Below are 25,778 nucleotides of genomic sequence, written 5' to 3'. Positions count from 1 at the left end.
GTCGGGGTGGAGAGGTATATGAGAGAGGGGGGTGTGAGTTGGGAGCAGGGCAGTGAAATGGCAGGGGACAGGGCGACTTGGAGGCGATTTGTTTGTGGCCACCCCAAACGGGATTGAGGCGTCTGGCAATAGATAGATAGATTTCATCCAGTGGTTTGAAATGGATGCAGATTATCCTGGGCATCATCACCAAACAGAAGAAGAAATTGCTGAGTCTGTGGCTGTGAAGAAAGATGAAGATGATGATGATGATGACGAGGAAGAGAACAGTGATGTTTGACTCAAGAATCGATACAAATTATCCCAAGTTCGTGAAGCAATGGACGTTGTCTCAAGAATCGATACAAATTATCCCAAGTTCGTGAAGCAATAGACGTTGTCGTATTTTGGCTGGATTATGTTGATGCAGAAGCACAAAATTTTTATACACATGTAAGGCAGTTGCGAGGCTTAGTTATTCGTCGCCAGTACTGTATTCGCAGCAGAAGCAGGTGAAGATTCATGACTTCTTTAAGCCTGTGCCAAGGCGTTGGCCTATCCCTCCTGATTCCAGCAGTGATTCTGCTTCTACAGCTCTTCAGATAGCCAGCACTTCAAGTAGTGTTGGCACAGACACATGTGTTTATGAAAAGTGTAATTTGACTAAATGAAAAAAAATGTGTGCATGTGACCTAGTATTAAATGATCATGATTAAAGTTCAGTATTATTATTACTGCAAGTGTTACATTGAAGTCTGTTATAGTGATCACATTTAAATTTAATTCTTAATGTTCAGTGAAATAAATACTGGGTACTGTTTAGAATGTTACGTTAAATTGTGAACTCCACCACCTGCAACACAAGCTGCCAACGGGTCTGTACTACCTTTAACAAAAGGTAAATTAGGTGCACTGAATTGTTTTTTTTTCTTTCTTTCTTTCTTTATTCATTTACACACTATATATGCTCCTTTACTTTAGTGTTGAAAAGATAAGTATTGTCTTTGCAATTTGGGGGGTGAAAATCCATCCCCAACACAAGCTGCTGACAGGTCTGTACTGCCTGTGTGAATGATTTTCTACCATTAAAGGTATATTAAATGCACTTATTTGTTTTTTTGTCATAACGTATTTATATATGCTCCTTTAATTTAGTGTTGAAAGGTCAAGTAATAGGTATCGTCTTAGCAATTTTCGGGGGTGAAAATTCGGTAAGACGGAAAATTTGGTAATTTGAACCAGGGTAGAGCCCCATATAGTTCAACTTGTGAAGGGTTTACTGTATGTATACATATATATATATATATATATATATATATATATATATATATATATATATATACACATACTTACGGTGTTTGTGCTAAATAAGTTGCTCTTATTACTTTTGATAAAATTGTGCCTGTATTACTTTTCACCATTTTATTTCCTGTACAGTATTACTTATTTAGGTGGTAGATGAGAATTATCTCCATACACTCACTTGATATTATTACTGTACTCTGATGGCAAGGCAACTGGTTCCCTGTAGTCCAGGAAACCATTTTTTTTCCTTGAGTGGTAATGATAATGTATGATCGGGAAATAGATACAGTAATACCTAGTTACCTTAAGGGGTTACATCACATGAAAAGCAGTTGAATAGTGGTTTATTATATAGTGAGGTTGATATAACATGGTTTCAGCGGGGATAGAGAGGGGGGCCGTTGACCACAAAACTGACAATAAAAAAAAAAATAATAAAAAAACAAAAAAGTACATCCTAGGCCAGTCCAAGTTGTCACCATGGGTCCCCCCTCGAGGCTGGTGGACAGCAGGAGTGCCTGGATGATCACCGAAGGTCCTCAAAAGAAGGTGAAGAGAGATGGGTAGTGTGCAGTGATGAGGCCAAGGGAGAGCGATGAGGTGTGGCAGCGGGGGAGCATAGCATTTTGGCGACTGGAGACCATGGCGCTGTGGAAGTGGGGTAGCGTAGGGGTGAGCCAGACGGCGATGAAGACAAGACTGACATGACAGGCAGATGATGCGGGACATTGCATTTGCACAATACTCGTTGATGGCCATGGCTCTCCCTCATTGCTGCTGGCAGGGGAAAAGGTGATTGTGGTGTTCCAGGCTGCCTCTTTCTTAGTTGCCAGAAGCTTCCTGTATGCCTTGAAGGGTTGTTTGACATCGTGCATCTACGTTTCACTCATTGCTGGGTTTGGGTCCTTGTCCTGGATGTATGCAGTTTCCTTGTCCATTATCGTGAGGATCTCCATGGTCTTGATGTCGGGAACACGAAGGTGCTTATCCTTGTTGCTGTGCCATCTTCCTGTGGCACTGTCATCCACTCCCTTAGCTCAGTGAGCTCATCTGTTGAGCGTTGCTCATTGTGGTTGTCCGGGACCTCTTCCACATCCTCTTCATGAATCTCTTCAAATCCCACCATGTGCAAGAGGTTGAGGATGTCATGCCAGATGTTTTCTACTGCCAGGAACCCCATGAAACAGTGCACACACACTGGCTATACTTTTCTCCAGATGGTGTTCAGTGTGCTTGGTTGCACCTCTTTCCATGCCACCATGATGTTGATGATGTGCTTGATGTTTTAAATCTTCCAGAGCCACCACACTTCATCACTTCCCCTCACAATTTGCTGCATGGTGCAGCAGTGGTAGAAGGCCATGAATGTGGTGATGTCACCCTTTTCCATTGACTGGAACAATGATGTTGTGTTGGGGGGTAGGTAGACCACTTTGATATTATCCACCCAGTCTTCCATGCCTCCAGGATGACTAGGGGTGTTGTCCACCAGTAGGAGGAAATGTTTTGCAAGATTGCTGCAGCTGGCATAGTCACGCAGGTGGGGGGACGAGTAGCCTGCCATATAAAAAGTGGCGGTGTGCAGAGGTCATCCATGTCCTGGAGTTACTCTTTTAAATAACCCTAGGGTTCTTCTTCAGTGAACCCTGCCAGCACTTTCTGGTTCTTCCAGTGATACACCAGGAGTGGTTTGAGCTTCAGGTCCCCTTCTGGATTCACACCAAGGAAGAGGATGAGGTGGTCCTTGGCCACCTTAAACTGTGGTACATATCGTTCTTCCTTGCAGATGTGTCTTCCAGGAAATATGTTTCCAAAACAGACCCATTTCGCTGCAGATGAGGACCTGTTTTGGAGAGTATGCTACTCCTTCTGTGATTGCCTTCAGCTTCACATGGAAGGCCCCAGTCAGCACTAGCAGTCTTGCCGTTCATGGTCGTATGTCTAAGGCCAACATAAGCCTTAAGCCACTCAGACCAACCAGTGCTGGCCTTGAACTCCTCCTTGGGCTCCATCCCTTGCTTATCCCTAAGATCCTTCCACAGATTGAGAGGTTTAGTGCAAATTTAACTTTTGTGAAGGGGTTGCTTTGTTCAGTTCAGTTCATTAACACACACAGCTAGCAGATGCTCCACTTCCTTCATTATAGGTACCCTTGTTCTGATTCCTTTAGCAGTCAGGGGAGTTATGTTCTGTGCTGCCACTATTATAGCTTTTTTTTTTTTTTTTTTTTTTTTCTGCCATGAAGATCATGGACTGTGGCATCTTTAGGGCCTCAGCAATTTTTCTTGCTCGCCGCCCCTCCTTATGACACTTAACAATGTTTCATATAAAGGGAAAGGCTACACCTTGCCCTTTTACCCTTCCCCATGGAAGTATCAGTAGATCCACACTTTCCACTGGGGATAGCACCAAACAATTTCCAAGTTAAAAGTTACACTTACTGCATTTCACACACAAAAAGTTCTCTCAGCTCACTCTTGCACCCAGCACTATTCATTGTGTACTTGCATAGTTACTTCATGATGACAATGATATTGCAATTGCCTCATGCAAGTGAGATCATTAGGTAACTTGGAGAATGCAAGGGAGGTATCACAGGCACAGCACACGTGAGTGAGTGGGTGAGTGATACGAGGTCTTCAGAGGGGTTGTGCGGAGGAGGGTGCCTGTGCAGAGGCCTGAGATGGGGGTTCTGTACATTTAAACCTCAGATGGCCATGTTGGGTCAGACATCTGACTTTCGGTTTGCATCCACATGAGATCCTCAGAGGCAACCATCACAAATATCACTCTACCAAATTCGTTATCATATTGCCATCATTATTTTAAAAAATAGGTCTAACCCTTTGTCTTTTGTTATTGCAATTTATCACACAGAGAACAGATGTATAGCAAGACTTGACTGTAGGTGGTGGTCCAATTGGATGAGGTGTTCCAGCTAGACATGGTCCATGAAGGTTTCAGTCTAATGGATGGTCATGGTTTATTGGTTCTGTACAGGGTGAATGGCTGTTTGCTGACCTGATATGACAGGATTAAATAACTTGGTCCAGGTCCATGTGCTTCAGATGGAGCAATAAGGTCCCGATGGTGGTGACATTTGTACACTGTTGAACCATGATCGGGGGAGGCGTGGCTCAATCGGTAGAGAGTTGGCCTGTAGTTCTAATGGACCTAAGTTCAAATCCCAGCTGGGGCAGGGAACAGTTTAAGGATTTGAATTTTATTAAATCAGGCTTTACTGATCAACCAGAAGACCCGCCGACATGTCGTAAAAATACCCCCGCTAATACCAATACACCAGTCCTGTATGAGACAGCCCTAGCATGTATTCAAAATGGACGGTGGGTGTTAGCACCCAAGTGGTGACATGTAGAGGTGTATGGTATGTAGAAGGACTGCTTGGCCTTGATAGCTGGCTGTGAAGCCTATGCCCAGAGTCGGACCAAAAAAAAAAAATAAATTAAAAAAAAAATAAAAGGATGCCCGATGGTCTAATGGATTAAGGCACTCCAACCGGATATATGCATGATGGCTGAAACCCGAAGGATGCTTAGAGTCTATTGCCTAGATAATGTCACTTGAAGGAAAGCAACCAGTCACAGCCCCATATGCTTTTGATGGGGAAATAAAAGTTTGAATGATGGATAGATTGAATTACTTTTGATCCTTTTACTAAGTGAGCCGTTATTAATCTTTTTACTCCCCATATCAGGAAGAGAAAACGAGTGGCGTGTGTCACACATATCGGCTGACACCTTCCTGGAGAATAAACACAGAGGAGACACATCCAGGGACCTGAAGCCTCTCTTCTCATGTACCTCACACTTTGTATCATCACAATCACTTCTCAGGCCAGGTTAGTATGGGAATAAATATTGATCAAGAGGTGCTTTGTTCAGTAATTCTACATTAGGTCATATTTCAAGGTTGTGTTTCAAAGCACTGTATCAAAAGTTTTTTCCTTATAACCAGCTCTGTAAACTCGGGGAAATCAGCAAATCAGCTGTATAAGTAGGAATGCAACATTAATAGGACCTCTTTCAGCAATTTACTCTGGAATTGTAGCAAAAGTTAAACCTGGCAGCATATTTGTCTATTTATAGCCAAACACTGTAGCTAATCCCATAAGGGGTAACCACAAATAATTCACTTCCATGTCACCCTGTCATCTATCTCCAACTTCACCCACCTCTCATATATCTCTCCATTCCATCCCTCCATCTTATCCTTAGTCTACCCCTCCACTGCATCTGCATACATGGCAGAGTCATAGCAGAATGTTTTTCCTAATACTTTCAGCTGCATCCATGTCAACACCAAAATGCTCCTTCACTTCCCTATTTGCCTGTCTCATCATGTAACTCCAAATGCCTCTTTCAGCTAACTCATTTCCTTTGCTCCCACTCTTGACTTGTGTTCATTTCCTTTGCTCCCACTCTTGACTTGTGTTCATTTCCTTTGCTCCCACTCTTGACTTTTGTTCTTCCATCAGGGTCCAAGCTTCACTTCCATTCATTAAAGTACAGTAATTCCTCCCCTTTGAGGCTAAGATGCGAATGAATGTGTTTGAATGGATGAGTAGATGGGGAGTGTGTCGTCTTGTCTCGGCTACCTCCCTTTCCTTGGGGGAAGCGGCCTAGGTATATAGATAGATAGAATTCCTCAATTATCCAGATGTCCTGTATGCAGACATGCTGTGTATCCAAATGTTAGGCCTTGGCTCTGTTATGTCAGTATCTGAAATCTTTGTTTGTATCCCAACATAAATTTTCCTACGTGGCCAGTTGGGTGTTCTACAAGTTCAAAAAAATTGGTTGGGCAGCTGACTGGCCTCTTTGGCCATTCGTGGGTAATAGATGCTAACTCACCAGCTGAACAAAAATTGCTATCTGCTTCCTCACTTAACGGTCAAAGTTGCCTGGGTGGGCCCTCAGGCTGCACACAGGAAATAGACCCTAACCCACCAGCTGAGCAAAAATGGCCCTCCGTCTCCCCACGGAATGGTCAAAGTCACCTGACTGGCTGGTAGAGACTTGGCTACGCTATGTTTAGCAACAGGTACCGCACTTCGCCACTCATCCTGTTCAACAATTAGAGGAGGAGTTTCCCAACATTTATTAAGTGATTATGTTAGCCACTAAGCCACACTGGATTACTGTACACCAGGTACTGTACAGGCAAGCAGGTTACAATGCCTGTTTGCAGTTCACTGGGTGGTAAGTACAGTACAGCACAGTGCAGTTCTGTATAGTAGCTAGCAAAATTCTGTTTGCAACCTTCATCATCTTCGTTGATTTATTTGTGAATCTTTGTTGTTTATGCATTGTTTTCATAGTGTCTGGCATTATATCCGATATTTCCGTGTTTATGCATTGTTTTCATAGTGTCTGGCATTATATCAGATATTTCCATGTTTATGCATTGTTTTCATAGTGTCTGGCATTATATCAGATATTTCCATGTTTATGCATTGTTTTCATAGTGTCTGGCATTATATCAGATATTTCCATGTGTGGTGTGATGTCCCAAGAACTGAAGGACCAAAGAACACTACCAAAATTAGGAGGAGTACTGCATACTGTACAGGTGGAGTCTGAATGGTATGGTATTGTTCCACATCCTGACATTGTCCATTTCTGAACATACCCATGGCTTTATTACATTGGATAACTGAGGGATTACTGTACATCATAGTACTGTCATGTGACAACTTTTTTTATTTCCGTACTAACTTCCCTTTTCCTTATCACTTTCAGAGAACCAAGAACCTTTCATCCCAGCTATACATTTTCATGCACCTTATCCCTTAAACTTCCATCCCCTGTCTGCCCTGCTGGCTTCCTGTTTTTCCTATCTTTCCAGTTACCTTTTATTACATCTCATTCCACTTCAGGTGGCTTTGCTCAGAGTGACAAGCCTAATGGTTTCCTGTAACCCAACAAAACCATTTACAATGCTGTTTGGTAACCTTCTAACCACAAAACAGGGTGATCTGACTCTTACTGCGGTGCCAGTGTTAACTTGGTGGAGAAATGCAAATGCGGTGTCCATCCGAGAACCAAAACTCTACGTTTTTCCCTCCACCTCACTCTGGTTAGGTGCTGTCAGCCACAAAAGAATACTGGTCCACTCCACAGGATGTCCCTGTTCTTACCTTATTGTATCTATGCAGGAGTGAGTCAAGCTCGTACTGGCCCACCATTTTTATCATACAAATCCTTAAATTTATGAATAGTTTTGGCACACACTATTTCATTTGCTAGTGCATTCCACTGATCAGTTGCCCTATTTGGAAAACTGAATTTCCTTACATCTTTGTCACCTCTCTTTTATGCAGTTTTTTACAGTGTCCTCTTGCTGATGCCTTCCCAAAGGTTATATACTCATATGATGTCTATTTTCTCTTCCTTGAGAAGCATTTATACAGTGTAATCATGTCTCCTCATTTCCTTCTCTCTTGTAATGTTGGGAGGTTCAATTTTTCTAGTCTTTCATCATAGCTTAGGTCCTTTAAGCTTGGTACCCATCGTGTAGCAGCCCTTTGTACTTTTTCAGCCTTATCTATGTGTTTTATGAGGATTCCAGACCACTGATGCGTATTCCAGAGTTGGTCTGGTGATTGATGTTATTATTTCTTCAGTATGTGTTCATTTATACTTGAATGGTATTCTAGTATTAGCAGGCAGCGTGTGCATGTTTTGTATCTTCTCATTTATGTGGTCAGCCGGAGATAGTCTGTTACTGATGATCACTCCAAGGTCTTTCTCTCTCTCTCTCTCTCTCTGACATGTGTAGAGTTGAAGTTTCTAACTTATAATCCCAGTCTGGTCTTTTTCCACATTTACCAATCTTAATTACAGTACATGGCATTTGCCTACATTGAATTCCATTTGCCATCTATTGCTTCATTCATGAAGTTTATTTAATTCTTCTTGTAGCTCTCAGCTAGTCTGTGTTTGTAACTCTCCTTTGTATTTTTACATCATCAGAAAAAACAATTAGACAGCTTACATTTCCACTGTTCCTGTCTATATCACATTTATATTGTACTAAAGTCATAATTGGTGCCAGCACTGCGCCCAGTGGAACTCCGCTAGTCACTTACCTCCATTTGGGGGAGGCGGTGGCTGAATCGGTAGAGAGGCAGCTTGCAGTCCTGATGGACCCAGGTTCGAATCCTGGCTGGGGCAGGGACAGTTTAAGGATTTGAATATCATAAAATCAGAGTTTCCTGATCTACCATGTGATCCACCGGCATGTCGTAAAAATACCCCTGCTAATACCAATACACCAGTCCTGTATGAGACATCCCTAGCATTATTCAATATGGAGGGTGGGTATTAGCGCCGAAGTGATGACATGTGGAGGTGTAGGAGGACTACTGGGCCTTGGGATAGGCTACTGCCCCCAAGATATAGGCCCTGAAGCCTTTGCCCAGAATTGGGAACATAAGAAAAAAAAAAAAAAATGAGTAATTATCCCTTAGTACTGTTCTCATTTCTCTTTTTCTGAGAAAATCCGGCATCCAACAAAACAGATTACCTTGGATTCCTCCTCGATGATACAGTTTCCATAAAGGTCTTTGGTGTGGTACTCTGTCAAATGCTTTCTTAAAATCTAAATAGATACTCTCCATCTATCCCTCTCTTTTCTGTAATGTTTCTGGAACTCTGTCATAGTAGCTTAATAGATTTGTAACACAGTTTTCCTTTTTTAAATTGGAACTGTCTTTCTGTTATCATATTGTATTTTTCCAGATGGGTTACCCAAATTTTTCTTATTAGCCATTCTAATACCTTGCTTGCAACACTGGTCAGAGATACTGGTCAATAGTTGAGTGGATTCTGCCTATTTCCTTTTATGAATAGGGGAACAATGTATGCTTTCTTCCAAATATCTGGTAGTTCGCCTTGACTTAAGGATTCCATGAACACATCAGCACATACATGTTGCACCCAACCTGAAATTTTGTCAGGACTATTTGCTTTTCCTTTGGCTAATTTAGTCAACTCTTCCTGTACCTCTTGTTCTGAGAATTATATATCCAGTAGTATGTGTGGGCATGCTTGTTCTTTGTCATCTCTCACAAAATTACTTTCTTCTGTAAATACTGACTGGATTTTTTTTTTTTTTTTTTTTTTTTTTTAAACTTCGCAAATATCTTTTTCTTGGATATAGGCTGTCCTCTCATTCATGGTGGACTGTATTTTATCTTTAACTTTGGTTTTGCTTCAGATTTAGCTGTAAAAATGCTTCAGTTGATCACTACTTTAATTATAATGTCTTCCTCAAACTGCCTTTGAGCTTCACTCCTTATCCTTGTATAATCATTTCTTGCCTCTTCATAGTTGTTATATGCCCTCTCACTATTGTGTCATCTGTATCTGTTCCAAAGCAAGTCTCTCTCTTTTTTTTTTTTTTTTTTTACATTCTCTGTTAAATCACTTCTTTATCATTATTTCTGTCTCTTTGTGGTGAGGGATATAATTTTGGACCCCTGTTTCATATAATTTCCAAAATTTTCTATATATAACATGTATATCATGTCCTCCAAGCTCCTTTTCACAATCTGTTTCTATTACGTATATACTTGTGTAGGTCATGGTAGTTGCCCTTTTTGTAGTTTAGGTACTTTTTGTAACTTTCATTACTGATAACTATATCATATGCAATTTAAAGTACTGCGTGGTTGCTTTTGCCAAATGGAGAGTGATACATTGTGTTGTCGATATCATGATCTCGCCTGGTAAATATGAGATCTAGTAATGATCGATCATCAAGTACCCCTTTTTTGGTGTTTTCCTTTACATGTTGTGTTAAGAAAAACTCCTCTACAAGATCTAGGAGCTTTGATCCCAACAGCTTTTTCTAGCTTCGTACAGCTAGTGTAATCCAATTTATATTTTTATTGAAATCTCCCATTAATAAAATTCTTTCAGATTCCTCTTCCATTCTATGTAGTAGGGCTCCTAAACTCTGAACTGTACTTTCTGCCAGGTCTTCATATTGGCCCCTTCCCCGGATGTTTATTTTGGGTGACATTTACAAATTTGCCACAATTATTTTCCCTTCAGATTTGTCAGTCTCCAATGCAATCAGTTCCACTTGTGACAGTATATCCAGTTGTATATCTTTGACTTGTAGATTTTTCTTTGTTAATACCAGAGCTCCTCCTCTTTTTTCAAATTTCTGTCTTCTCTCCATATGTTGTAATCTTCAGAGCCTAGTGTGTCATTTGATATCCTTGGGATTAATTTTGTTTCACTTAGGCAAATAGTATGAGGTTCCATTTCTTTGGTATAGTCTTTTATCTCTAATAATATGGATACCATTCCATCTGCATTTGAGTACATCAACTTAATCATGTTATTTACATATTTGACATTTAAGTCTTCTACCTTCCCTTTTCTTAGTCCCTGTTGTTTATGCATAATTTTCTTTCTTGTAATCCCACTACTTTGTAACAAAATTTGCTCTTTGCTTCGTCTGATCTTTCTTCATATTTTGTTTTTGCCTCTTCCCTCTTTACCTTTAGTGATCTCCATTCCTCCTGAGTTAGGCATCTTTTTCTCCATACTTTTTAAAATTCCTCTTTTTTCCATGAGTTTATTAGCATTTTTTTAATTTTTCTCTAAATTGTTCACACTGTGGAAGGTTACTTTCAGCGGCCTTGACTTATTTCTCATATTTCCCTAGCCTTTTCAGTTCCTTTATATCTCTGTCACAGATTTCCTCTGATACTTCCTTTAATATGTTCGTTATATTTCTCTATCACAGATTTCCTCTGATACTTCCTTTAATATGTTCGTTATATTTACCATCTCCTTTTTGTCTCTCAAGATTCTGTTTTTTATTTCATCTTCATCTGTACCATTGATTACCGGAGATTTGTTGATATCTGCTGATTTTTTTACCAGTTTTGGAGTGTTTTTAATTATTTCTTTCACTTCCTTTCTAATGCTCTTTTCTTTCACTTTTGTTTCTGAGTCTTTCCTTACTTTCACCATTTCATCATACTGTATGTAGTTTGTAATTCATCTTTGCAATTTCTCATAATTTTGTTCACCTGGGTTGTCTTATCTTTGATATCACAGCCTTAGTTAATCAGACTGCTTGCTTGCCCAGTTGTCTCTGTATCATTTCTAAACTTCTCCATAATACTGTACTCGCCATTTCACTAGTCGTCTTTCTAAGTGAAACTACCTCAACTGACAGCTCATATATTGTTGTGTCTTTTTGTTTTATTCCTTTACTAATTTTTCACTTTCTTCCTTCTTCATGCAGAGCCCTTTATTACATGTTCCCATTTTAACCAGTTCTGGGTAGAAATCATCATCCTGTTTTTTACCTTTATCCCTTCTCTTAACTCCTTCCATATTCAGTTTACTAAAGATAGTACTCATCTAGCAGAAAGATAATTCTTACCTAGAAAGATTAGTTTTACTTACAAATTTGCACCTCCCTGCTTCCTGCCTGGTGATAATGACGACACCAAGTTGATATTTATTTTGTAGAAGCAGATTCCTTTGAATGCACTGGCTTGGATGTATTCTGTTATTTGGACAGCACCACTTTTGCTTATACTTTCTTTACTATATTAGAACTTCACTTAAATTACACCCACTGCAAATTGACTTAGGACCTACACACAGAATTCCTATGGGAGAGTTGTCTGTCATTGCTTTGTGTTTCCACCTCTACCAAGTGAATTTTTTGGGCAAGAAGTAACTGGCAACTCTTCTGGTGTTGGCAGGAGGTGGTGAAACACACAGCACGTCAGTGCTTGCCCAGAAATGAGGGTGGAGGTATATGTTTCTTTCGCTCCGAGCTTGCACCTCCCTCATTTTTTGTGTGTGTGCATTACTGTTTGCCCTGTTATTTTCCTAGGGTCGAGTTGTCATGCCAGGAAAGTACTGCTCAAGGGATGAGAGGGTCGATATATTGCATGGAGGCAGGATATTGTCCCTATCAACACGATTTGTGAACGTACTGGACACGCAAAGTCGACCCTCGTGAAGATTCTTGCTGCAGCAAGCGGCCTGCCACCTGATGTCGTACCAGAGCACAAGCATGGCGGTGGAAAGGAGAAGACGACTTCCAGAGGTACAGATACGCTTCTGAAGAGGGAAGTAATCAAGAATCCTCAACTGACAACAGCAGAATTGAAGAGAATGCATCCCCAGCTGTTACAAGATGTCTCAATTCGAACTATTCAACACTGCTTGCAGAAGGAGCTGGGTTTGCCAAGCCGCACCGCAGCCAAGAAACCGCTTCTCACTGACTGCATGAAGAAGTAGCGCATTCGGTTTGCCAAGAAGTATGCACACTGGACATCGGATGAGTGGAGAAAAGTTATGTTTTCTGATGAAAGCACATTTCAGGTGTTCCAGGTGCGTTCTGCCAAGGTTCGTCACCCTGCCTCCTGTAGTTAATATGACCCTGCTTACACGGTGCCAGCTACAATCAGTATGGGGATGTTTCTCCGGTGAAATGGGAAGGGGAGGCCTCTACTTTCTTCCTAAGAACTTGATGATGAATGGTGGCCGGCACATTCAAGTTCTGAAAGATCATTTGTTAAACTTTTTTTCTGTTAATGGGTGTGACTTTTTCATGCACAATTCAGCTCCATGTCACAAGTCAAGAAAGGTGACAAAATGACTTTAGGATAATCAGATTGAGGTCCTCAACTGGCCTGCCAACAGTCCGGATCTAAATCTGATAGAAAACTGCTGGACAAAGATGAAGAAAATCATGGCAGAGAACCTCAAGACTGAACTGACAAATGTTTGGTGCAAAGAAATGTCCTTAGATTACTTCAGAGATCTAAGTGATTCCATGCCAAAATGCATCCAACTGGTCCTGAAAAACAAGGGAAACATGATTTCATATTATTGAATGGCATTTCATGAACAATCATTGTGATATATTATGGTTTGTGTGTTTTTTAATACCTTGTGGGGGGAAGTCCTAAGTCAGTTTGAAGTAGCTATAGCCTAGTACAGAGCCTGACTCATATAAAGATACTATTAGGTTTGGCCAGTAGTGGCCAGCATCGGCCTGTGTGGAGCATAGTGACCTGCATCCTCCCTCTGCCCTCTCACGAGTGGGGTTGATTGCTCACATACGGATAACGAGTCTAGGTTAGGTAGTATATTTGTAATTGCTGGGTTATTTATTATTTTTATGTCTTTGTTATGAATTTTGTCCAGTAACAGTATTCAAGATGAGAGGACACATTAACATGTAAATTACAGTTAGCTGCCAGACAGACTAGAGTTACTCAGCAGCAACAGCAACAACAACAACACCAACTAAATACCTGGGGGCACTCATAGTCTCCATTTCCTTATCATCCAGCATCACCATGCATTCTGTTTTTTAATTTCTCTCAAATACCATAAATTTATTCATAATTACATTCACTTTTAGATTTAATTTCTTACATAGACATCCAGAGTCATTCTCCATCGCATGCTGTTGTTATAATCCCAGGCATCTCTGGTTTCGAACCTAGTGGAATACAGGGAACTGGCCACTGCGGCCAGTTACTCCCAGAGATCTCTCGTTGAGGTTGTGTTGAAGACTTGTGTGTGTTGCAATAGTGTGGAGCCTGAGGCGAGCAAGTGTGTTGTGTGAGGAGCTACATTGCAGTGTGGGCATAGTAGATTGTCAGAGTTATATTTTGTGTTGGTATTGTGGCAGGAGTTTGCGACCATATTGCAGTCTGGCTAGGTGTACTTGTGTCTCTCTGGGTAGGGTTCTCACAGGTGTATGTCTGGTGAAAGTTTGTGAAAAATACTATTTGATTGGAAGTTCTGGATGGCTGTGGTGGCAGTGTGTTTATAGATGTGTTTGCAAAATGTGGTTTGAATGAAAGAGTAAGAGATGTTGCTGAAATGCATTGTGTATTGTTGGACTCTTGTTAATTTTATGTTTCTTTATGGAGGTGGATTGTGCAACATGAAGGTAGAAAGATGAGGTGGGTCTTGAGCTGAAACAGAAAACTGTGTTCAGCTCATGTTCATATGATCTTTGAATGGAAATAAGTGTACCCTGGGGGTAGGGGGGTTTCAAGAATACTCCCTCAGTATCCCTGCTTGTCGTATGAAGCGACTGAAAGGATTGGTGTTGGGTTAGTGCCCCACCTCGTAGAAAGAAATATGCTAACAAGTGAACAAAGCACCTCGGACCAGGACAGACCATGCTTTGATGACCAAGGAACGGACGAAGAACATTCTAAGGATGGGAACGTGGAATGTGAGAGGAGTGAATGATGAAGTGAAAGAGAGAGAGATTGTTCAGGTGCTTGAGGATGCAAGAGTGGATGTATGTGGATTGACTGGAAGTAAATGGAAAGGAGAAAGGGTAAGAGAGTGGAAGTATGGTTTAGGAATATGTGAGGGAGTTAATGAGAATGAGAGGGCCAGAGAGGGAGTATGTCTGATGATATGCAAGAAGTGGAAGGAGAATATAAGAGAGTATGGAACAGTGGGTGCAAGGATTGTATGGGTGAGGATGAAAGTAAGTATACTTGGGTGATTGGATGTGCAGAGGCTCCAAGAGAGGGCCAAGTGGCAAGAGAGAAAGAGGAGTTTTGGACAAGTGTAGAAGCATGTATGGACAAGTTTGGGAGGAGTGAGAGACTGTTTTTGATTGGAGACATGAATGGCAAAGTTGGAAATGTATGAGTGGATGGTTTCAGTGGGGTATGCCAGCTGAAGTAGATGGGAATGGTAGTGCTTTGGTTGTGCTAGTAAGGGGTTGGCAATAGCCAACACCTTCTTCCGGCATAAGATAATCCACAGGTATATATGGAGAGTAATGAGGAGGATGGATAGTGAACTTACTGAATGAAAGGCAATGACAGATTTTGTGTGTGTGTGGATGAGTGAATGAGAAGACAAGTGTTGGATGCAAGAGTTTGGAGAGGGTGGGGGAATGGAATCTCGGACCGTCACTTAGTGATGGTCAAAGTAAAGCTGCAAAGAAAATGGGTGAAGAGATGAAGGGGAAGACAGGAGGAAACAGCTCCTGTGAAAAGAGTGGAGAAGTTGCAAGAGAGTGAGAAAATGGCAGAGTATAAAAGCATAGTGGAAGAAAGATTGGGAAGGTATGAATTAGAGCAGATGGAAGGGGTGGAAAAAGTATGCAAGATATTCACGGAAGAGATAGGCGCAGCGTGTGAGGTGGTTTGTGGAGTGAGGAGGAGATGCAGGGGTGTGCAAGGAACAGCATGGTGGAATGATGAGGTGAAACAAGCTGTGGAACAAAAGAAGAAGGCATATGTAGAATGGCTAGCAAATAGAGGTAGGAGAGATGAGAGAGAGGTATATGTGAGCAGGAGAAGAGAGGTGAATAGATTGGTGAAAGAGAGTAAGAAGAGAGTAGATGAAGAGTTTGGGAGGAATCTGAGTGTGAAATGAAGGGAGTAAGACATTGTCTTGGACAGAGGTAAAGAAAGACAGTGTGCAAGGGGAAATAGTAGAGGAGTGAAAGATGGGAATAATAGATTGTTGGTGGAGAAGAGAGAGAAAATGAGGAGATAGAAGGAGCACTTTGAGGATTTGTTGAATGTAGAAAGTGAGAGCAGTTAAGAGTATAAATGGCTGGGAGAAGAAGAGATGAGAGGAGGGAGGAAGAGATCAGTAAGGTGGAAGTAGTTGAAGCAATGAAGAAGATCAAGATGGGAAAGGCCCCAGTAATTGATGGAGTGTGAGATTGATGTGGAGTGGATATGGAAGTTGTGTAGATTGACTTGGGAAGAGGGAAGGGTTCCAGAGGACTGGAAATCAGGTATCTATCTATCTATTGCCAGACGCCTCAATCCCGTTTGGGGTGGCCACAAACAAATCGCCTCCAAGTCGCCCTGTCCCCCGCCATTTCACTGCCCTGCTCCCAACTCACACCCCCCCCTCTCTCATATACCTCTCCACCCCATCCCTCCATCTCATCCTCGGCCTCCCCCTCCCTCTTCCCCCCTCCACGTCACTCACATACATTTGCTTTGTCAGTCTTTCACCCTCCATCCTCTCCACATGGCCAAACCACCTCAGTGTGTTCCTCATAACACTTCCTATCACATCCAAATCCACACCACAACGCTCCTTTATATCCTCATTCGTCAGCCTGTCTCTCCACGTGACTCCACAGGCTCCTCTTAAATAACTCGTTTCCACTGCTCTCACTCTTGACTTGTGTCCTTCCAACAATATCCAAGCTTCACTTCCGTACGTTAGAGTTGGTATCACAATACTGTCATGTAGTAACTTTTTCACTTCCATGCTCACTTCCCTGTTTCTTATCACTGCTTTCAAAGAACCAGCAACCTTTCTTCCCTGCTGTACCTTTTCAAGCACTTCACCCTCCAAACCTCCATCCTTACTCATCACACTACCCAAGTACTTAAACGTACTCACATTTTCCAATTCCTCACCATCCAACCTCGCTGTACATTCACTAACTTCACCTCTCTCAAAGACCATCACTTTACTCTTCCCTACTTTCACCTTTAGATTCCATTTTTTACACACTCTCTCAAACTCATCCACCAAGCCTTGCAGGTATAATTGTTCCTTTTTACATACGGTACAATGGAAAAAGGGAGTGAGAAGTATGTGGTAACCATAGGAGTATTTGCCTCCATAGTCTGATTGGAAAAATATATGGTAGAATACTCATTGATAGGGTTAGGCATATAACAGAGGAGCTAGTTGGAGAAGAACACTGGGGATTTAGGAAGGGAAAAGGATGTGTAGATCAGATATTTGTTTTAAAATGCTTAGTGGAGAAGTGTCTAGAGAAGGGAAAGAAAGCGTATGCTGCCTTCATGGACTTGGAGAAAGCATATGACAGAGTATATATGAGGCGCTTGGAGGGAAAACCAGGTAAGCACCACCCCACCACCCCGGCCAGAAACGGAGTTACATATATCACTTTATTCCCCAAATCCTCTTCTACCACTACAACAAGGGTTTAAGTGAAAAAGATGTCCCTAAGATGGTTGAAAATTACGATTTTTAAAGGGCTGTGAACGACCGTACTGCTATTGATAGCCAACCACTCCATGACATTACCATTAGGTCCATTTTGGCTTAGTATTTTCTTCTCCCAAGTACTGCATCCTTGGAAACCAACATGATGTCCGGTTTTCCTACTTGATTTAAGGTGATTTTACCATAGTATTCATGTCAAAACATGCACTTATTGTAAGCCGCATGTATGTGAGGCAAAGAGTGAGAGGGAAAACCAGGTGAGTGCCACACAGCAGGAGGTGGCTGGAAGACGCACCAATCGCGTGGCTCGACGTATACCACCAAGCTTTTTGTTATGACACCACCATAAAGGCACATGTCCTTACTTACCTACTGACCTATTTTCAGTCTCAATATCTTATAGCTGACCTACAATAACACATTTTATGGGTAAAAGTACCTCTACTTTGTCGTCGATTGTTGTGTAACAAGAGGAGAAAGAAGATGTTATTGAATTTTTTCATTTAAAATACCACTAATTATCAGCGTCTGAGTATCATTACGGAAAAGTAGATGAATTAGGCTGTGTGGGAAAAAAAAAACAAGAGCAGAATATCTTCATTGGTTGAAAAGTTATGTCATATTTAAAGTACACAAACTTTAACAGCATTTTTTTCGGTTTTCTTTTTTTTGGCGCTTACCTGGTTTTCCCTCTAATGGCCTCATGTGCAAGGTATGTAGAAGGCATTAAGAATATATGGGGTGTATGGGAAATTGTTGAGTGCTGTGAAGTGTATGTTCAAGGGAGCTAGGGCTGTGGTGCGAGTGGATGGTGAACTGAGTGAGTTCTTTGATCTAAATGTGGAAACAGGGTTGTGTGATGTCTCCAGGGCTGTTTAATATATTCATGGATGGGGTTGTAAAGGAGGTGCAAGGTAGGGCAGTGGATGTGGGGGTGACTGTAATGAGTGAGGGTGAGGTGTGGAAGATTCCAGTGTTGCTGTTTGCTGATTGTACGGTATTGTTGAGTGAAGATAAATGGGAGTTGCAAGGTTTTGTGAATGAATTTGGTACAGTGTGTAAGAAGAGGAATCTGTCTATCTATCTATTGTCAGATGCCATAATCCTGTAAGGGGTGGCCGTTTGACTTTGAGTTATTTGTTTTACGGGGAGGGGCACTAACCCTCCACCAATCCACTTGCTGACATGTAGGGAGCACGTATGTTTGGTTATATGGTTACCACCCAGCATTGTAAATGGTTTCTTGGCTTACAGGAAACTGTTTGGCTTGTCATTTAATGTAAAGCCACCTGTAAAAGAAAGAAAGTCATAAGAAGTGATAAGAAAGATGGGAAAAATAGGAAGAGAGGAGAGCAGGCACAAAAAAAGAATGATACAGGCTAAAGAAGAAGTAGGCAGCACTACATCAAGTGAGTGGATGATGGTCACCACCACCTACCACTAAAGAGGAATCTGAATGTTAATGTAAACAAGAGTAAAGTTATGGTGTTTGAGAGAAATGAAGTCACAGAATACACAGTGAGGTTGGATGGTGAGGATATGGAGAATGTGAGTGCATTCAATTACTTTGGTAGTGTGGTGAGTAAGGATAGAAGTATTGGGGATTAAGTGCTTGAAAGGGTACAGCAGGGAAGGAAGGTTGTTGATTCACTGAAAGCGGTGATGAAAAATAGGGAGGTGAGTATAGAAGTTAAGACGTCACTGTACGATAGTTTAGTGATCCCTACCCTGACATATGGAACCGAGGCATGGACCTTGCTAGAGGGGAACAAGTCAGGAGTGAGGGCAGTGGAAATGAGTTACTTGAGAGGAGCATGTGTTGTGACATGGAGTGACAGGTTGACGAATGAAAAAGTGAAAGAATGTTGTAGGGTGGATGTGGATGTGATTGAGAAAATTAGAAGAAATACACTGAGGTGGTTTGGACATGTGGAAAGAATGGAGAATGCAAGACTGACCAAGAGGGTGTATGTAGGTGAAGTGGAGGGAGGGGGAGACCAAGGATGAGTTGGAAGGATGGAGTTGAGAAGTTAAGGGAAGTGGACGCCAGCAGGGACCGATTTTCGGCTTACAAAGGAATTTTGCAAAAGTTACCCCATAAAATAGCTCCAAGTATCACTTGTTCCCTGTAAAAATTTGGCAGCCGTACGACACTTCATTCCCCTTCAGAGAAATTATTTTGTAATGATAATTTTGAGGTCACTTAGCTGCAGAAATCTCTGTTTTCTGTGCAGTGTATAATATGACCACTTTTTTCCATTTCTTTCCTTTTTTTCTGCAAAAATCGTGTCATATGTCTGGCAGTGGAAGTGTATGTGTATGTGGAGGGTGGCAGCAAGGTGGAAAACGCTAGAGAACATATGACACAGGGAGAGGTGAGATGTGTCAGCCTTGGTCTCAACCGCTTCACAGTCTGTGCTAATATTGGCCATTTCTCATTGTTTTCGCACACTTTTTGAAGATGGGGCGAGTGTCTAAGATGCTACTGCAATATCAGAAAGTGGCAGAGAAGAGTTTGACGCCATTTCGAGAGAAAAACGTGTTGGAAGCAGCAATTCTTTCTCCATCATCGCCACCTCCCCCCTCACCTACCCCCCTCTACCACCACCTCTCCTGATGACCCCCAACCTTTTACGTTTTTTTCTTCAACTTTGTCTTCTCCAACATCCTCTGCCTCTTCATAACCAACCCTGATCCTAAGTAATAGATTAAAAAAAGCACTTAAGCTGTTTCTAATCATACAGACACTGCAATTCAACAGAAAACGAGTGATATCTCAGAACTAAACTTCTCATCCTTTGGAGTGATGTAACTCCATCAATTTTGAACATAAGACGAAAAGCAAAATAAATACAAAAAGAGGAATGAAAGGGGAACTTTTTTGCATATATTTTTTTCAGAGACTGACAGACATAACTCATGATTTTTTGAACATGGCAAAAGGAAGTAAAATTTGGGATAAATACATAGGCATTTTGGGAAGCTTTTTGTTCATCAGTGATCTATCCATCTATCTATCTATTGCCAGACGCCTCAATCCCGTTTGGGGTGGCCACAAACAAATCTCCTCCAAGTCGCCCTGTCCCCCGCCATTTCACTCCCCTGCTCCCAACTCACACCCCCCTCTCTCATATACCTCTCCATCTCATCCTCGGCCTCCCCCTCCCTCTTTCCCCCTCCACCTCATCCTCGGCCTCCCCCTCCCTCTTTCCCCCTCCACCTCACTCACATACACTCTCTTCGTCAGTCTTTCACCCTCCATCCTCTCCACATGGCCAAACCACTTCAGTGTGTTCCTCATAACGCTTCCTGTCACATCCACATCAACACCACAACGCTCCTTTATATCCTCATTCGTCAGCCTGTCTCTCCATGTGACTCCACAGGCTCCTCTTAAATAACTCATTTCCACGGCTCTCACTCTTGACTTGTGTCCTTCCAACAACGTCCAAGCTTCACTTCCGTACGTTAGAGTTGGTATCACAATACTGTCATGTAGTAACTTTTTCACTTCCATGCTCACTTCCCTGTTTCTTATCACTGATAAAGAACATTAAAAAACTTTTCGGTCAGTTTATCGATGAAGGTTTTATTAGTAAAACTACCAAATATCATAGAGATCAGATGAACACACTTCCCCTGGTTTCCCATTTTTTGCGTCTCTTTTTTTTATATCTATCTATCTATCTATTGCGAGACGCCTTAATCCCGCATGGGGTGGCCACAAACAGATCTCCTCCACGTCGCCCTGTCCCCTGCCATTTCACTGCCCTGCTTCCAACCCATACCCCCCTCTCTCATATACCTCTCCACTCCATCCCTCCATCTCATCCTCGGCCTCTCCCTTCCTCTCCCCCCCTCCACCTCACTCACATACACTTTCCTCGTCAGTCTCTCACCCTCCATCCTCACCACATGGCCAAACCACCTCAGTGTATTCCTCCTAATGCTGCTGATCACATCAATATCTACACCACAACGCTTCTTGATATCCTCATTTGTCAGCCTGTCTCTCCATGTGACTCTACAGGCTCCTCTTAAATAACTCATTTCCACTGCTCTCACTCTTGACTTGTGTCCTTCCAACAAAGTCCAAGCTTCACTTCCATACGTTAGAGTTAGTATCACAATACTGTTATGCAGTAACTTTTTCACTTCCCTGCCCACTTCCCTGTTTCTCATCACCGTTTTCAAGGAACCAGCAACCTTTCTTCCCTGTTGTACCCTTTCAAGCACTTCACCCTCCAAACTTCCATCCTTACTCATCACACTACCCAAGTACTTAAACGTACTCACATTTTCTAATTCCTCACCATCCAGCTTCACTGTATATTCACTGACTTCACCTCTCTCAATGACCATCACTTTACTCTTCCCTACATTCACCTTTAGATTTTGTTTCTTACACACTGTCCCAAACTCATCCACCAAGCCTTGCAGCTCCCCTTCATCTTCACTCAACAACACAGTATCATCTGCAAACAACAGTACAGGGAGTTTCCAAACACTATCCTCTCTCACTAGGGCCACTCCAACATCCACTGCCCTACCTTGTATCCCTTTTATTATCCCATTCATGTACAGATTGAACAACCATGGAGACATGACACATCCCTGTTTCAACCAAACCTTCAAAGAGAAGAATTCACCCAGATCACCATCCACACGCACTGCAGCCTTAGCACCATCATACATACTCTTCACAGCATTCAACAACTTCCCATCTACTTCATATATTCTTAATACTTTCCACAATCCTTGTCTATCCACCCTGTCATATGCTTTCTCCAAGTCCATGAAACCCGCATACAACTTCTTTTCCTTCTCTAGAAACTTTTCCACTACAGATCTAAGAATGAATATCTGATCTACACAACCTCTTCCCTTCATGAAGCCTCCCTGTTCTTCTCCAACTAATTCCTCGGTTATTTCCCTAACTCTGTCCATAAGTATCCTACCATACACTTTTCCTATTATACTAAGAAGACAAATGCCCCTATGATTACCACACACTTCTTTTTCCCCTTTTCCTTTGTACAGGGGAATAATTATACCTGACTTCCAATCCTCTGGGACTCTACCTTCCTCCCAGGCCAATCTGCATATCTTCCACATCCATTCTACTGCTATCTCTCCCCCATGCTTCAGCATTTCACCACACACTCCATCAATTCCTGGGGCTTTCCCCGATTTAACTTTCTTCATTGCTTCCACAACTTCTATCCTACTGATTTCTTCCTGTCTTCTCACCTCCCTCCTTCTTCCAGCTATTCCCCAGCCACTTATACTTGCATTAGGTCCATTCTCTATGTTCAATTCCTTGAAGTGTTCTCTCCATCTGCTCACTTTTTCTCCCTTTTTTTTGCTACCATTTTTATCTTTCACTCCCCTACTAACTTCACTGCCACCCTGTCTTACTCTCTTCACCTCTTTCCAGAACATTTTCATACAGTCCCTCCACTTTACACTCAAATTCCTTCCAAATTCCTCATCCATTCTCTTGTCACTCTCTCTTACTAATCTTTTCACCTCTCTCTTCCTTTCTACATATAACTCTCTCTTCCGCCTCTCAACTTGTTCCACGCCCCTATTTCTCATCCATTCATTGTATACGTTCTTCTTTTGTGCCACAGCCTGTCTCATCTCTTCATTCCACCATGCTGTTCCTTGTACCCGCTTCCGTATTCTCTTCATCCCGCACACCACATCACATGCTGCACATATTTCTTCTGTAAATATCCTACACACACATTCCACGTCCCCCATCTGCTCTAATTCATATTTGCCCAATCGTTCCTCCACTTCTCTCTTATATTCTGCGTTTTTCTCATCCTCTTGTAACCTTTCCACTCTCCTTGCAACTACTCCATCCTCCTGTCCTTCCCTTCTATTTCTCCATCTTACTTGGATCTTGATTCTGGCCACCACCAAGTAGTGGTCAGAAAGTCCACTCCCCCAACCTCTATAAGCTCTTGCATCCATTATACGTCTTCGCATCCCTTCATCCACACTCACATAATCAATCATTGCCTTCCTTTCAATCAGTTCACCACCCACTCTTCTCATCACTCGCCATGTAAACCTGTGGCTCATTTTATGCCTGAAGAGGGTATTGGCTATCACCAACCCCCTCCCAACACAGATGTCCACTAATGCACTGTCATTCTCATCTGTCTGAGCAGGCACACCCCACTCACCAACTACTCCATCCACCTTCACATTCCCTACTTTACCATTTATATCACCAGTCAAAAACACTCTGTTGTTCCTTTCAAACTTTTCCATGCACGCTTCCACATTCGTCCAGAACTCTTTTCTCACTCTGCTTGCACGATCTTGCGTTGGCGCATACTCGCACACAATTGCCCACATTTGTATTCCAACTTTCAATCTTACCCACACAATCCTTGAGCCAATTGATTCATACTCTCATATTTTCATCTTCCATCTTTTACTCACAACAATACACACTCCTTCTTTTGCCCCTCTCATTCTCACCTGCTCCTGCATATATACCCCATCCATACTCCCATTCTCTCACACTTTCTCCTCTCCATTTAGTTTCAGTTACTCCACATACATCCACTTTCGCACCCTGAAGCACCTGGACAATCTCTTTCTCTTTCACCTCATCCTTCTGACCCCTTACATTCCACGTCGCAATCCGTACCATGTCCTGTGTCCGGTCCTTGGTCGTCATCGTTTGGTCAGTCCTTGTCCGAGGCTTCTTGTTCATCTTTTTAGTTAATTGTTTTCCAGGGATGGGCACTAACCCTCTGCCAACCCTTTTAGTCGCCTCATAGAACAAGCAGGGATACTTGGGGAGTATTCTTGAAAACCCCCCTACCCCCAGGGGTGTTATGGTTATTATTTTTTTTCTGTAAAAACTAATTGACCAAATTTACTCGAACTTTGGGATGTTATTGCTCATATAATGTAACAAAGCATTTTTAAAAATCAGACAAATATAAGAAAAACAAATGCCCCTTTATAAGTAACTACCATCTGTTCCCCTTAACCTCTTAACCGCGGGGCGTCACTTTCGTGACGCTTGGGAGCAAGGGATCATACCGCGGGGCAACACTTTTGTGATTCTGTGTTATTTTGAATTCGCCCGGGCTTTCAAGTGGTGGCTTGTATCATCTATCAGTACTGCTAATGTCCAACACTAGTCAGCACTCCTAATCTCATCTGTACTCCCATCCATTGTTGACAATTTAGCCATTTCTCCCCGTTCTTGACTCCCCTTCCTACCTCCCCTCCATTACCCTATCCTCTCGCCTGCCCGGCCGTGTTATGCTAAGTAAATCTTCCCTGGAATTTTTCACTGATTTCATCCATTGAAATAAGCCCTATGCCCTATTCTTATACCAAATAATTTATACAGAAAAGAAATAAGGTAAGTGATAGTGCCATACACCTGGAATTGGCTGATTATCACCTGACAACACCTCACGTGCACTCGCTCGCTAATTTTCGCTGTTTATTTCCCCTTGAAATATGCCGTATAATCTATTTTCGTAATAAATATACATATAAGGAGGGAAGGGAGAAGCCTAAGTGATATTTACATTCACCTGGAACTACCTAATTTCTTATGTATTGTCTTGGTTTCCTGCCAATCATTTCATTGCTATATATTAGCAGGTCTCACAGGGCTGAAGTTGGTAGTATTGCACTCACCCTAGCCAGGCAGCAGGAGGCCACTACTATCAGTTCACTGTCGTCTTTGAAGGTGGGAGTATGTCTGATTAGCTCCTGCTAACTTCCGCCGCTTTCTAGCCCCATGCAGAGGGCCCTGTGACCTTTACCCCCTACTAAACCTCGTGTGGAATGAGGTAAAGAGCTGACAATTGATAGAGAGTGACTACGATCTTTTTATTCAGTAAAACAGTGCAAGTGGAATTGTAATTAATGTGTAAATAATGTGTAAACAGCAACTGAAAGCAATGAATGTAAATATAAGTGAAGAGTGGAAAATAGTTTTATAAGTTACTTCAAGTGACAGTGCATAACACAGTGTAAATAAAATAGAAATGTAAATAATGTAAATAAAATAGAGAACATAAATAGAAATGTAAATCAGTAGTATTAAAAGAATACGAGTATACCCTAGGAGTAATGAAAGTCAAAGTTTCACTCCAGCATGTATGAATATTATGAGTTATGAGAGTGAAGGTGAAAGTGACATTCACTCTCAATGCTAGTATACAGGACGAGAAAGTGAATGCTACGTATTTTACTGAAAGATATTGAATCCCTACAGTGACAATAAACTACTATTACTGAAGGAAACTTGTGGATAAAGACTGTAGATATATATGTGTTATATAGTGACAGAAATATAAACTGTGAGTGTTTTTATGAATAATAGACAACACTAGCGACGAACGATCGGAAGTGAGATGGTCATACGCCCTTGTAATTTTCATTGCTTTCACAGTGTTTTTTTTTTTTGGGAGTATGGATTCCAAACTATTTGAGAATCATAGAATAGTG

General features: G+C 41.8%; 1 protein-coding gene across 1 annotated transcript in view; it reads left to right on the top strand.

The window, feature by feature from the left end:
* The window catches only part of YME1L (ATP-dependent zinc metalloprotease YME1L), a 757,090-nt gene that overhangs the window by 212,699 nt on the left and 518,613 nt on the right, over window positions 1-25,778 (top strand). The window contains exon 4 of the mRNA XM_080280511.1: window positions 5,000-5,143. Within this exon, the coding sequence (XP_080136637.1) occupies window positions 5,000-5,143 (144 nt within the window). The remainder of the gene's footprint in view (window positions 1-4,999; window positions 5,144-25,778) is intronic.

This window comes from Coenobita brevimanus, chromosome 85 (genome assembly GCF_032717465.1).
Source record: "Coenobita brevimanus isolate Jiangsu-jjx chromosome 85, ASM3271746v2, whole genome shotgun sequence".
Classification (NCBI taxonomy): domain Eukaryota; kingdom Metazoa; phylum Arthropoda; class Malacostraca; order Decapoda; family Coenobitidae; genus Coenobita; species Coenobita brevimanus.
Note: the sequence above shows the minus strand (reverse complement) of the source record. Positions and strands in the feature narration are given on the sequence as shown.